The sequence below is a fragment of the Rhinopithecus bieti genome, unplaced genomic scaffold, assembly GCF_001698545.2.
Source record: "Rhinopithecus bieti isolate Rb0 unplaced genomic scaffold, ASM169854v2 scaffold_19969, whole genome shotgun sequence".
Lineage (NCBI taxonomy): Eukaryota > Metazoa > Chordata > Mammalia > Primates > Cercopithecidae > Rhinopithecus > Rhinopithecus bieti.
The window spans coordinates 1,125,614-1,138,977 of record NW_016810434.1 but is presented as its reverse complement, the minus strand read 5'-3'; the positions used below and the strand labels follow the sequence as shown (position 1 = coordinate 1,138,977).

The 13,364-nt window shown below is 38.2% G+C and overlaps 1 protein-coding gene across 1 annotated transcript in view; it reads right to left on the bottom strand.

Annotated features, from left to right (window-relative positions):
• The window catches only part of EPB41L5 (erythrocyte membrane protein band 4.1 like 5), a 171,459-nt gene that overhangs the window by 132,780 nt on the left and 25,315 nt on the right, over positions 1 to 13,364 (bottom strand). Inside the window, 1 exon segment of the mRNA XM_017891982.1 lies at positions 11,331 to 11,435. Coding sequence (XP_017747471.1) covers positions 11,331 to 11,435 — 105 coding nt within the window.

Sequence of the window (13,364 nt, the reverse complement as noted above, 5' to 3'; positions counted from 1 at the left end):
CTCACTGTGTTGCCCAGGCTAGTCTCAAACTCCTGGGCTCAAGTGATCCTCCTGCCTTGGCCTCCCAAAGTGCTGGGATTACAGGCGTGAGCCACTGTGCCCAGCTGGGCATTGTGTATATATGGCTAGACATGAGTTCCTGGTCAGATGTGCAATATACAAATATTTTCTCCCAGTCTGTAGCTTAGCTTCTCGTTCTATTAACAGGGTCTTTCCCAAAGCAAAAGGTTTTAATTTTTCATGAAGTTCACTTTATCTTTTTTAAAAAATCATCCTTTTGGTATCAGGTTTACTAATAACTCTTCCCTAATCTCTAGGTCCCACAGATTTTCTCCTGTTTGTCTCTAAGTTTTATAGTTTTACACTTTAGGTCAAGGTTTTTTGTCTTACAGATATACAGCTGCTCCCTCCTTTTTTTTTTTTTTTTTTTTTTTTTTGCCTTTTCCACAGGTTCTAATCCAGCACCATTATTAAAACTACTCTTCCATTGAATTACTTTGGCACCTTTGACAAAAATTAGAGGTAATATTTGTGTAGGGTTATTTCTTTCCATTGATCTACATGTCTGTCGCTTTGCCAACACCACACAGTCTTGATTATGAAAGCTAAGTCTTGAAATTGGGTAGTGTGATTCCTCCCATTTTATTCCCCTTTTTCAAAATTACTTTACCCATTCTAGTTCCTCTGTCTTTCCACATAAATTTTAGAATAATCTTATCTATATCTACAAAATATCTTACTGGAATTTTGAGAAAAACTGCATTAAACCTGTATATTAATTTGGGGAGAACTGGTATCGTATCTTTACTTTGTTGAGTCTTCCACTCAATGTAGAATGTCTTTCCATTTACTTTCATCTTCTTTGATTTCCTCCATCAGCTACACTATTTCTAAAATACGTTTAACAACTTTTAAAAAATAGACAATTTAACCTAGAAATCTGCATTTCAGCTTCTCTTGAAATACTTGAAGATCCAGCAATGCTGGTACAACAAACCTATTCAACAGCAACTGCCTGGAGCTAAGTGGTAGTCGCCCTAGTACCCCTTTTGCAGGTAAAGGTGATATGCTTCCCACTTCACCACATCCCTCCACCAATCCTTTCTGATCCTCTACAGTCTACTGGATATCAGCTATGACTTATCATCACGCTATCTATATTTCTGTCTCCATCCCTATCAAAAATGAGAAAAAGGCTGGGCACAGTGACCCACACCTGTAATCCCAACACCTTAGAAGGCCAAAGCAAGAGGATCACCTGAGGCCAGGAGTTCCAGAACAGCCTGGGCAGTCTCTACAAAATTATTATTTTTTAAATTAGCCAGGCATGGTGGTGCACACCTATAGTCCTACCTACCTGGGAGGCTGAGGTGGGCAGATCACTTGAGCCCAGGGGTTCAAGGCTACAGTGAGCTCTGATCATGCCACTGCACTCCAGCCTGGGCAGACACAGACAGCAAAACCCTGCTTCTTTTATTTAAAAATAAAATAAAATAAAATACAAAACATAACAAGCATGTAGCATAATTTTTTTTTTTAAATGGGAGAAGCCATATTTCTTGGAAGTAAATAACCATGTAAAATCTTTAATTTGCATACCAACTTGCTTCCCTTCTTTTGCTCTCCCGCCTGGTCGTCCATGTAACACTTGATTTTAAGACTGAAAATTGTTCCTTCAAAATCTATCAAACATGTTCTCCAGGAAATTGGTACAGTTAATTCTCCAATTATTTTGCAAAGTCTTACTGTACCAACCTAAAACCACTCAATATCAAAAGAAAGATTCCTTACTGTCTGGCTTAAAAATACATTACTTCTACTGTGGAAAGTCGTGCATACAAGAAACTACCCAAAATTGTCCACTTTTTTAACCCAGTAATATTTGGCAGTGCTCCCTGTCCTGGGGTTACATTTGCTATACATATATTTTTATGGAAGCAAAAAAAAAAAAAAAAATAAAAAAAAAGGGCTTTCCCTAAGCCTTCATCAAAAAGAATATATTACCACAAAAATCTTTGTTTAGGTTATACACGTGAAGACTTAAATAACAAAGTTGTACCAACAGCAAAAAAAAAAAAAAAGATTATATATGTTTGATGGCATAACTGTCTTAAAGATTTAAAGAGAAAAACTCACAAATTTATACCATTATCCATCTTCCCTTAAGCTATAGGTTATTCATTTGCTAAAGAAGTGTTACTAAATTGGAGAATTCATAGTTGGGCTTCAGGGATATCTGAATTACTACATATAGATAAAATGTTATGTGTATGTGCATTTTTCTAGGGAAAGAGTCCATAGATTTCACAACTCGAAGTTTAAGATCATCACTGGACTATATAAAAGGATATTAAAGTAAGTTTAGATTTTAAAATAGACGATGGTGTAGTATTCTGCAGTCCACTGAAACAAAGATGACCATATATTCTGGTTTACCAGAATAATACTGGCAGCTTGTGCCTATCCCAATCCCTCATTCATTAAGTTCCCCTTTTACTCTCTAAAGTGGCCTAGTTGAAAAACTGACAGAAAACAAACAGAAAACACAGCCAGACGTGGTGGCTCACGCCTGCAATCCCAGAACTTTATGAGGCTGAGGAGGATCACTTGCATCCAGGAGTTCGAGTCCTATCTGGGCAATATAGTGAGCCCCCATCTCTACAAAAAAATAAAGAATTAGCCAGGTGTGGTGCATGCCTATAGTCCCCGCTACTCAGGAGGCTGACATGGGAGGACTGCTTGAGCCTGGGAGGTCGAGGCTGCAGTGAGCTGTGATGGTGTCACTACACTCCAGCCTGGGTGACAAAGTGAGACCCTGTCTCAAAAGGGAAGAAAAGAAAATCTGAATACGCCTGTAACAAGTGAATGAGTCAGTAATTAAAAACTTCCCACAAACAAAAGCCCAGAACCAGATGGTTTCAATGACGAATTCTACCAAACGTTGAAAGAATTAACACTAATCCTTCACAAGATTTTCCAAAAAAACACAAGAGGAGGGATGGTTTTCCCACCTCGTTCTATAAGACCAGCATTATCCTGACACCCAAACCAGAAAAAAAAAAAAAAAAAATCACAAGAAAACTACAGACTAATGTCCTTTATGAATACAGAACCAAAATACTCACCAAATACTGGCAAACCAAACCAAGCAACAGGATTATATGGTCAGGTGTGGTGGCTCCCGCCTGTAATCCCAACACTTTGGGAGGCTGAGGCAAAAGAATCGCTTGTGTACAGGAATTCAAGACCAGCCTGGACAACACGGCGAAATCCCATCTCTACTAAAATACAAAAACTAGCAGGCACAGTGGTGCATGCCTGTCGTCCCATCTCCTTGGGAGGCTGAGGTGGGAGAATCGCTTGAACCAGGAGGCAATGGTGCAGTGAGCCAAGATCGTGCCACTGCACTCCAGCCTGGGCAACAGAGCAAGACTCCATTTCAAAAAAAGGATTATAAACCATGACTAAGTAGGATTTATCCCAAAAATCCAAAGTTGGTTCAACATTTAAAAAAAAAAATTTTTTTAAATCAACATACCATACCATATAAACACATTTTTTTTAAAATCTCACATCATCCTTTCAATAGATGCAGAAAAGCAATTGACAAAACCAAACGACCTTTCATAAATATGCAAAAATCAGTTGGAGTTCTATATGCTAACAACGAACAATCCAAAAATGAAAATATGAAAACAATTCCACTTAAAATAGTATCAAAGGAATAAAATGCTTAGGAATAAATTTAACCAAGGAAGTGAGATTTGTATAAACTGAAACTATAAAACATTGTTTTAAAAAAGTAAAAACCTAATACATAGAAAGACATTCCATGTTTATGGGTCAGAAGACTTTACATTGTTAAAATGGCAATATTCCCCAAACTGATACACAGATTCAATGCAATCCCTACCAAAATTCCAACTGCCTTTTTTGCATAAATGGATAAGCTGACGCTAAGATTTATATGGAAATGCAAGGGACCCAGAATAACCAAAAGAACTGAAAAAAGAAGACACCTCGAGAACTCACACTTCCCAATTTTAAGACTTACTACAGTTACCATAATCGAGATACTGTGGTACTGGCATAAGGATCAACATAAAGATCAATGGAACAGGCCGGGTGCAGTAGCTCACGCCTAGCACTTTGGGAGGCTGAGGTGGGCGGATCACCTGAGGTCGGGAGTTCGAGACCACCCTGCCAACATGAACAAACCCCGTCTCTGCTAAAGGTGCAAAATTAGCTGGGTGTGGTGGCTCATGCCTATAGTCCCAGCTGCTTGGGAGGCTGAGGCAGGAGAATCGCTTGGACCCGGGAGGCAGAGGTCCCAGTGGGCCAAGGTCGTGCCATTGCACCCCTCTAGCCTGGGCAACAAAAGTGAAACTCCGTCTCAAAAAACAAACAAACAAAAAACATATATATATATACACACACACACGTGTGTGTGTGTGTGTGTGTGTGTATCAGAAGAGGGAATCCAGAAATAAACCCACATATCCATAGCCTATAGTAAATAGATTTCCAACAAGTATGCAACAAGACCCTTCAATAGGGAAAGAATAGTCATTTTAACAAGTGGTGTTACGATCACTGGATATTCACATGCTAAAGAATGAAGCTGGACCCCAACTTCATAGCATATACAAAAATTAACTCTAAATGAATCAGATGCCGGTTGTCCCAGCTACTTCAGAGGCTGAGGCAGGAGAATCACTTGAACCAGGAGGCGGAAGTTGCAGTGAGCCGAGATTGCGCCACTGCACTCCAGCCTGGTGACAGAGTAAGACCCTGGCTCAAAAAAAAAAAAACTTTTAGAAGAAAACGTGTAAATCTTTGTGACTTCAGAATAGGCAATCGTTTCAGAGATATAACACAAACAGCATTAGCAACCAAAGTAGGTACACTGGATTTCATCACAATGTAAAACTTTTGTGCAAAGGACACTATCAAGAAAGTGGGGGAAAAAAAGTGAAAAGTAGGGGGAAAAATTTGCAAATGTATCTGACAAGGGATGAGCACCCAGAAAATATAAAGACCTCTTACAACTCGACAGCAAAAAGGTAAATAACCCACTAAAAATCAGGCAAAGGATTTGAATAGTCATTTCTCCAAAGAAGATACACAAATGGCAAATAACCACATGAAAAGATGCTCAACATCATTAGTCATTAGGGAAATGCAAATCAAAACCACAATGAGACACCACTTCATATCAACTAGGATGGCTAAACCAAAAAGGGGAAATCACAAGTTGGTGAGGATATGGAGAAACAGGAATCCTCATACATTGCTAGTAGGGAGTGTGGAATGGTGCCATCACTGGAAAAGTTTGGCACAAGCAATCCTCCTACCTGAACCTACTGAGTAGCTGGAACTACAGGCACACACCACCACACCTGGCTAATTTTTGTATGTTGTAGATACAGGGTTATGCCATGTTGCCCAGGCTGGTCTTGAACTCCTGGGCTCAATCTATCCACCTCAGCCTCCCAAAGTGTTGGGATTACAGACCATCATGCCCAGCCTTCAGAGCAGCATTATTCGTAACAGCCAAATAGTAGAAATACTCCAAATGTCCATCGATAGATGAGTAAACAAAATGTGATATATCCATAAAACAGAATATTATTCAGCAATAAAAAGGAATCAAGTACTAAGATATGCTACAACATGGATGAACCATGAAAACATTATGCTAAGTACATTTCCAGATTCCAAAGGCCACCTATTACATGATTCCATTCAAATGAAATTTTCAAAATAGGCAAATCCACAGACAGTGTTTGCCAGAGGCTGTGGAGAGGGGTAAATGGGGAATAACCGGTAATGTGTAAGAGGGTTTCTTTAGGGGTGATTATGATGTTCTGGAATTAGTGATGATGGCTGCACAATTCCAAATATACTGAAAACTCTGAATTGTACAATGTAAAATGGTGAACTTTATGGTATGTAAATTGTATCTCATTTTTTTTTTAAGTGGCCTACTTTACAGAAAAAAATGACACCGTCATGCTAACTAAAACCAACTCCTTCTTTTACTTAAGCATGCCTTCTCTCTTCTCTTTAAGCCTCCTACTCCAAACCAAATCTCTGACGTATTAACTCTTCAATACTATTGTCAAAGGAGTGTTTTATGTATCACTGTGTATTTGTAAGTTGACAAGTTTCACAATCCCTTCCTTTTTCCAAATAATTCAGTCCATCTAAGATCAAAGAAACAGCAAAAAATAAAAATAAAAAATAGTAACTCAGTCTACAAATAATCAGGTTGTCTGAGCAAGACCAGCATCTACACAGCGAAAGGCTAGAGACTGGTCCCATACATGCTGAGTGATCAATAGAGCAAACCTAGTTGTGATCATCATAGCCTGGTTTCTGTAGAAGAGAACTACAGATGCCGAAAGAGAAATAAAACTACAAGCCCTGGAGTGTTAGTCTGGAATTTCAACTATTTATGGGTGTTGAAGTCATGGTATTCATGGTATTCTTTAGAGATAGAGAGACAGAGACAGAGAGACAGAGGGAGACAGAGATATGGAGAAAGAAACATAAACACATATTCCCTAAATCTGCCTACAAGACTCATTGGAGAATTGGCTAATTAAAGAGGCAATGCAAGATGAACATGGCATACCTTCATAAGCCAGAAAGTAAGGTAGAGCTCAAAGAATGAAGGGGTCATGTTAAATGAACATAGAAGCCATCCTGAAGCAGTTCCCATTGACCAATCTTGGGAAAATTTCAGCAACAAAATAAATGACAGTAACAGATATAACCCACTGAACAAAACAGGAATCTATTAGTTCATAAATAAATAGAAAGTTTGATGAGGAACAGTCTCAATGTAACTGCCCACAAAATAGCTAATGATAAAGGGAAAAAAGAGTAAAACTTCATAGTGATGAGGCCTGGCAGACACCATCTTAAGGGATCAAATTTAGTATCACTAGTAATGGGACCACATCAAATTACATGACACCCAATAGGACAGAATGAAACACAAGATCACTTTGGTTATTTTCCTGCCAAAGGTACCAAGATTAATCTACTTTATGAGGGAACATGAGACAAACCCAAATTGAGGGACAATATACAAAATAACTGTCTTGTATCTTCAAGAGCTTCAAAGTCATGAAAGTCAAGGCAAGACTGAGGAAACCACAGTATTCCAGGTTGAAGGCAACTAAAGAAACATGAAAACTAAATGCAAAGCAGTGGTTTTGCGGGCGCAGTGGCTCACGCCTGTAGTCCCAGCACTTTGGGAGGCCAAGGAGGCAGATCACAAGGTCAGGAGTTCAAGACCATCCTGGCCAATGTGGTGAAACCCTGTCTCTACTAAAAATACAACAATTAGCTGGGCATAGTGGCGCGCGCCTGTAGTCCCAGCTACTCGGGAGGCTGAGAAAGAAGAATCGCTTCAGTCCAGGAGGTGGAGGTTGCAGTGAGCTAAAACCACGCCACGGCACTCCAGCCTGGGCAACAGAGCATTCTCAGTCTTTAAAAAAAAAAAAATGCAAAGCATGATTCTGCTGGATCTTTTGGGTATAAAGAACATACTAGAAACAATTAGCATTGTCTGAATACAGCCTAAGGAGATAAGACGGTGGTACTATCATAGTGTTAATTTCCTGGTTTTGATGGCTGTCTTGAGTTATGAAGTGTGCCTGCTTACAGGAAACATACACTGAAGAGTTCAGGTGTGATGGAACATCTTAGCTATGACTCTCTCTCACATGGCCCCAGAAAAACGGTCATTTACACCATCCCTGCAACTCTCTGTAAACGTGAGATTGTCTCAGCTATGAAATTAAGTGTGTGCATGAACACAGAATAACCCAGTCTAACAAAAAGTAACAACTTAAAAAATAGAGCTCAGGTTATATGTCTGCATAAGAAAAGTGAACTTTGGCTTCATCAATTTACTAATTTGGGTTATCTCCATGATGGCTCCATAATTCTATAGTCATAGACGTTTCAGACTGATCTTTAGTGACCAATAAACTAAAATTTGGCACATTAGTTTTACATATATGGACATGCCATATGCTGAATGTGAAGTTATAGCATGTAATTCCTTGGTCGCTCTTTACACTGCCCCTCACCCCACTTTGGTTTCATTTCATTCTGAGGTTGAGTATGGCCACACAACAAGGTGATTCTTTGTTTGCTTATGTCATGAGACTATCATGGAATCAACTGAGTGAGAACTTGAAAAGTTTAGCTTATCTGCAGTTCATTTTTAATATCTTTAATCTACTAACTGTTCTTCCAGCTCAACTCATAGAGTGTTTCAGTGAAGCAAAAATGAAATGAAATAAAAGTAAGCCTGTAAGTTTAATTTTAATGTCTAGATTTCTGGTTACTGGAAGGAATAAACTAGAACTAAAGAGTAGGGATTAAATATCCTAATTCTGACTTTACCAAAAATTTATTATCATGACAAGAAAGACACTATATGTGTATCAAATGAGAGAAAAAATATCAATATGGAATTCAGTAATTGCTGATATTAGCAAAGAGCTAATAATACAACTTAGTAATGACTGCATATTTCTTTCCACAATTACTTAAATAGTAAGTACCTCAAACCTAACTTTGGCACACTTTTGCTTTCTTTTCTTACACTACCTCAAAAAACAGGAAGTCATAGATTGTCTATCCTTAATACCATCTATTTATTCACCTGATTGTACAGCTTTACTATTATTCTAGAAGTGAAAGCTGAATGATATTAAAATTAACAGGCAACCAAGATTTTATCAAACTAAATAGAAGTCCAGAATTAAATTCAACAAATGTTTTGTGTGCCTACTACCTGCTGGACAGAGGTACGTAAGACTCATTCTCGGCCGGGCACGGTGGCTCACACCTGTAATCCCAGCAGTTTGGGAGGCCGAGATCGGCAGATCACGAGGTCAGGAGATCAAGACCATCCTGGCTAACAAGGTGAAACCCCGTCTCTACTAAAAAATACAAAAAACTAGCCAGGCGAGGTGGCGGGTGCCTGTAGTCCCAGCTACTCGGGAGGCTGAGGCAGGAGAATGGCGTGAACCCGGGAGGCGGAGCTTGCAGTGAGCTGAGATCCGGCCACTGCAGTCCAGCCTGGGAGACAGAGCGAGACTCCATCTCAAAAAAAAAAAAAAAAAAGACTCATTCTCTACTGTTAGTGAATTTAATCTAATAAAAGAGAATTAAGAACATTAGAAAGAAAAATAAAAGTAACATCTCCCACAGTAACATCACCAAGAGATCAGAAACTCCAAAACTATGAAAAATAGCTTCACAAGTTTTTCATGTATATGCATGTCCATATTTCCCCCCTTTTTTTTTTTAAGAGACAGGGTCTTGCTCTGTTACTCAGACTAGAGTGCAGTGGCATGACCATAGCTTACTGCAACCTTGAACTCCTGGGCTCATGAGATCCTCCCACCTCCCAAGTAGCCAGGACTACAGGCATGCACCACCATGCCTAATTTGTTTATTTTTGTAGAGACAGGGTCTTGCAATATTGCCCAGGCTGGTCTCAAACTCATGGCTTCAAGTGATCCTCCCTCCTCAGCCTCCCAAAGTACTGGGATTACAGGCATGAGCCACTGCTCCTAGCCCAGATTTTTTTTTAAATAGAAAAATTCAATTATATTGCTTTATAATCCTTTATGACTACTTCTACCACTCCATTTCAATTAGTATACTAATACTTAAAAATCACAATTTTGTTTTGTTTTAGAAATAGGGTCTCACACTTTGTCACCCAGGTTGGGAGTGCATTGGTACAATCACAGCTCACTGCAGCCTCCAACTCCAAGTTTCCAGGCTCAAGGGATCCTTCAGCCTCAGTCACCCAGCCAGCTGGAACTACAGGCATGCACCGCCACACCCAGCTAATTTTTTTTTTTAATAAAAAATCACCTTTTTGTTTTTGGTTTTTTTTGAGACAGGGTCTTGCTCTGTCACCCAAGCTGGAGTGCAGTGGCACAATCTCAGCTCACCGCAACCTCTGCCTTCCAGGTTCAAGCAATTCTCCCACCTTAGTCTCCTTAGTAGCTGGGACTACAGGGACACGTCACCACACCCGGCTAATTTTTGTATTTTTAGTAGAGAGAGGGTTTTGCCATGTTAGCCAGGCTGGTCTTGAACTCCTGACCTCAAGTAATCCTCCCGCCTCAGTCTCCCAAAGAGCTGGGATTACAGATGTGAGCCAACACGCATGATCAAAAATCGTGTTTTTTAATAAGCTGCATAGTATTAATTGCAAAGATATGCCAAAATTTGCCTAACCGATGCCCTGTTGCCAAATGCTCATGGTTACTTAATTTGGAGGCATGATGGGGAGGGTTGTCAGGAAAAAATGACAGCTAAAATTATTAACTGCTGTAAACTTAGCCCAGATGCTTTATAAAACCAGGTAGGAGTTTCTCTCTAAACACACACACACACAACTTCTAGAAAAAAAGGCTTAATGCCACGACACCCTTATCATCTCTGGTCTCTTCCTCTGCCTCCTACTGTCCAGGCCTTAATATTACTTTTATCCTAAAGTATTTGTAATAACTTTTCCTGACTTCAATCTCTGTCCATTCCAAATCCTACATATCTCTACATCAAACTTCCTGAAGGAAAATATAACCTCCCTGCTTGAAGACTACCTAATGTCAATTATTTGAGAGTAAATACTGCTAAGTTATTATTTAATACTTTGGGCATTCAGTTTGAATGATACAATCACTAAACCACCTCCCAATGTTTTTATCCGCCACTTTCTTTCAAATATTCTCCAGTAAAATCCTAATATAGTAACCAGTTATTTGAATAGCCTCCAACTTTCTACTCTATTATGTATGCTGTTCTCTCATCAGAAATGCACGTCGAAGTACCACTAGTTATAGTTACAGAATCACAGATCTGAAAGGGAACTTAGAGATATCCTAGTGTACGCACCTTGATTTGCAAATTAAAAACTACTATCGTTTGCCCAAGAGCCCACAAAACTCCCATCTAGCATTCTTTCTATTACACAGTGTTTCTCAAATTCTTGTGTGCCCAACAATCAAGTCAACAGTTCTTAAAAACAAAGATTCCAGAGCCCCATCCTCAAAAATTTTGTTCTTGTAATTCAGGTTAGGAAATTAGGACCAGAACTCACATTTTTTCAAACAAGTCCTTCAGGTGATGCTAAAGCAAGGGGGTGGGGAGAGGGAATGGTGTCAAAGCTTTGTATCACAGGAAATAACACATCAAGAATATGAAGCCTAATAGCAATTAGTATATCATCTGAAATTTCCCGTTTCTTCGCCTTATGCTAAAACTTTCAAAAAACAGTTACTCACTGCTACTTGTGCTGAATCCATAAATCTCAGACCAAAATAGTCGCTTTCAATAAGGTCCAGGTGATACATAATCTGATCAAACAGCTCTTGTCCTTTGGCTTTTTTCTGAAATGGCAAGAAAATAGGTAAATCAATAAGTGGCTTATAAGATCAACAAGGCTGAACAAAAGAACGTTTTAGTTACACAAGATCTCTTGAAGAAAGGAGAACTTGCAATACCAAAAGTATTAGCATGTGGCAGATAATGGATAAGACATTACAGTTTTCTAATAGATCACTTAAGGCCAAAAACAAATTTGTGATCTATATGTTTTCCTAGAGGGTGTTACTTCCAATCAACCAACAAAAATTACCTATTTTGAGGTACAAATATTTGTGTGTAAGGATAAGTTCTTGTGTTGTCATCAATTTTTAGAGTCCTTACTTTAAAAGGGCCATAATGTCATTGGAAAAAGAAAACACAAAAAACTTAAGGGTACTTTAGTCAAAATATGTGAAACTACACACTTGCAAACAGATTTTAGAGAAGAGACAGAAACTAGAAAAATCAATGAAGGCTTGATGGAGAAGAATCAGTCAAACTGGAAGAGAATGCAAGGTAAGAAATAATAAAACTGGGAGGTAGGAGGGAATATGAGATCATAAGAAAACTACTGTGATGACACAGAAGACACCAAATAGTAGGGTAATAAATAGCAAAGACACTTTGTATGGAAAAAGCAGTTCTCAAAGTGTGGTCTCAAGATCACCGACGGTTTCCAAGAGCCTTTCAAAAGATTCATGAGATTCTAGGTTTCTCATACACCTGAAACAAAACATCACATTGCAACACAGTGAACACAGAAGCAGGTAAGCGAATCCAAGTACCTTCTATTAAACCAGACATTAAATAGATTTGCAAAAGTGCTTAAAACAAGGCCACTCTTCTAAGCTCTTTGTTGTTTTGGGAAATAGTTATTTTTATAATATGTTTTATATTATGTTAACATAAAAGGGGTATGTTGTTCCTATATTAAGAGACATTAATCAATTACTGATTAATCAGTTAATCAATATTTAAAATTTTTTCAGTTTTAACTTCTAATACTGTAACTATTGGTAGATATAATCCACATAAGCAAAAGTATTGTTGGGATCCTCAATTTTCATAATTGCTCATCCACGCCTCTCCCATCTGTAGAATTCTAAATTGTGATTTACAGTATTTCCTATTAAAAATGAACATATAGTTGGTTTATCATATCAATCTCTGCCTTTTAACTGACAAATTTATTATTTCAACTTGTCCTTTGCTTTTCCTTTTAGATAAGTAAATCTGTCACGTATACTTCCTTTTATCAAGACAAAAACTTGACCATGCCCTCACGTCCTCTCATCTCCCCTCCACCCAGTTCCCATCAAGTTTTATAGACATACTTTTGTTTTGTTTTGTTTTGTTTTATTCTTGGCTAACTTTTTAAAGACAACAACTTCTACTTGGGTATTTCAAAAATGTACATGTCTTACATGTGTACATTACAAGTCTTGTAGCATCTGCTAGATTTGCAAATACTCATTTGAGTTCTTTCTCCAAAAATGTTTCCCATGTGGCTTTTGTATGGCTTATCTTCTAAGGCCTTGGCCTTCTATATTTGATAATATTTTAATCATGCCCTCACTCGAATGATAGTTGGATGGGTAGAAATGTCAAGGTTCATAGTTTCTTTCAATACTTTCTCCAATACTTAAAAAAAAATTATTCCATTACCTTCTTGCAGTCAACACTGCTATTGGTAAGTATGATGTCAATCTCAATTTTGTTCCTTCATAATGTTACTTGTTCACTTTTAGACTCTGTAATGTCACTGTACTGTGTACAAGTGTGAGTTTTTCTTAATTATACTGTATTCTATACGAACCTCTTCAACCTGAGATCTTTCATCTTTCTTTAATTCTAGACATCAACCTCTATGTTTTCTCAAATATTTCTTCTTTATCATTTTAAGCTTCCTACCTCAGTGCTGGCATCTTTTTTTTTTTTTTTTTTTTTTTTTT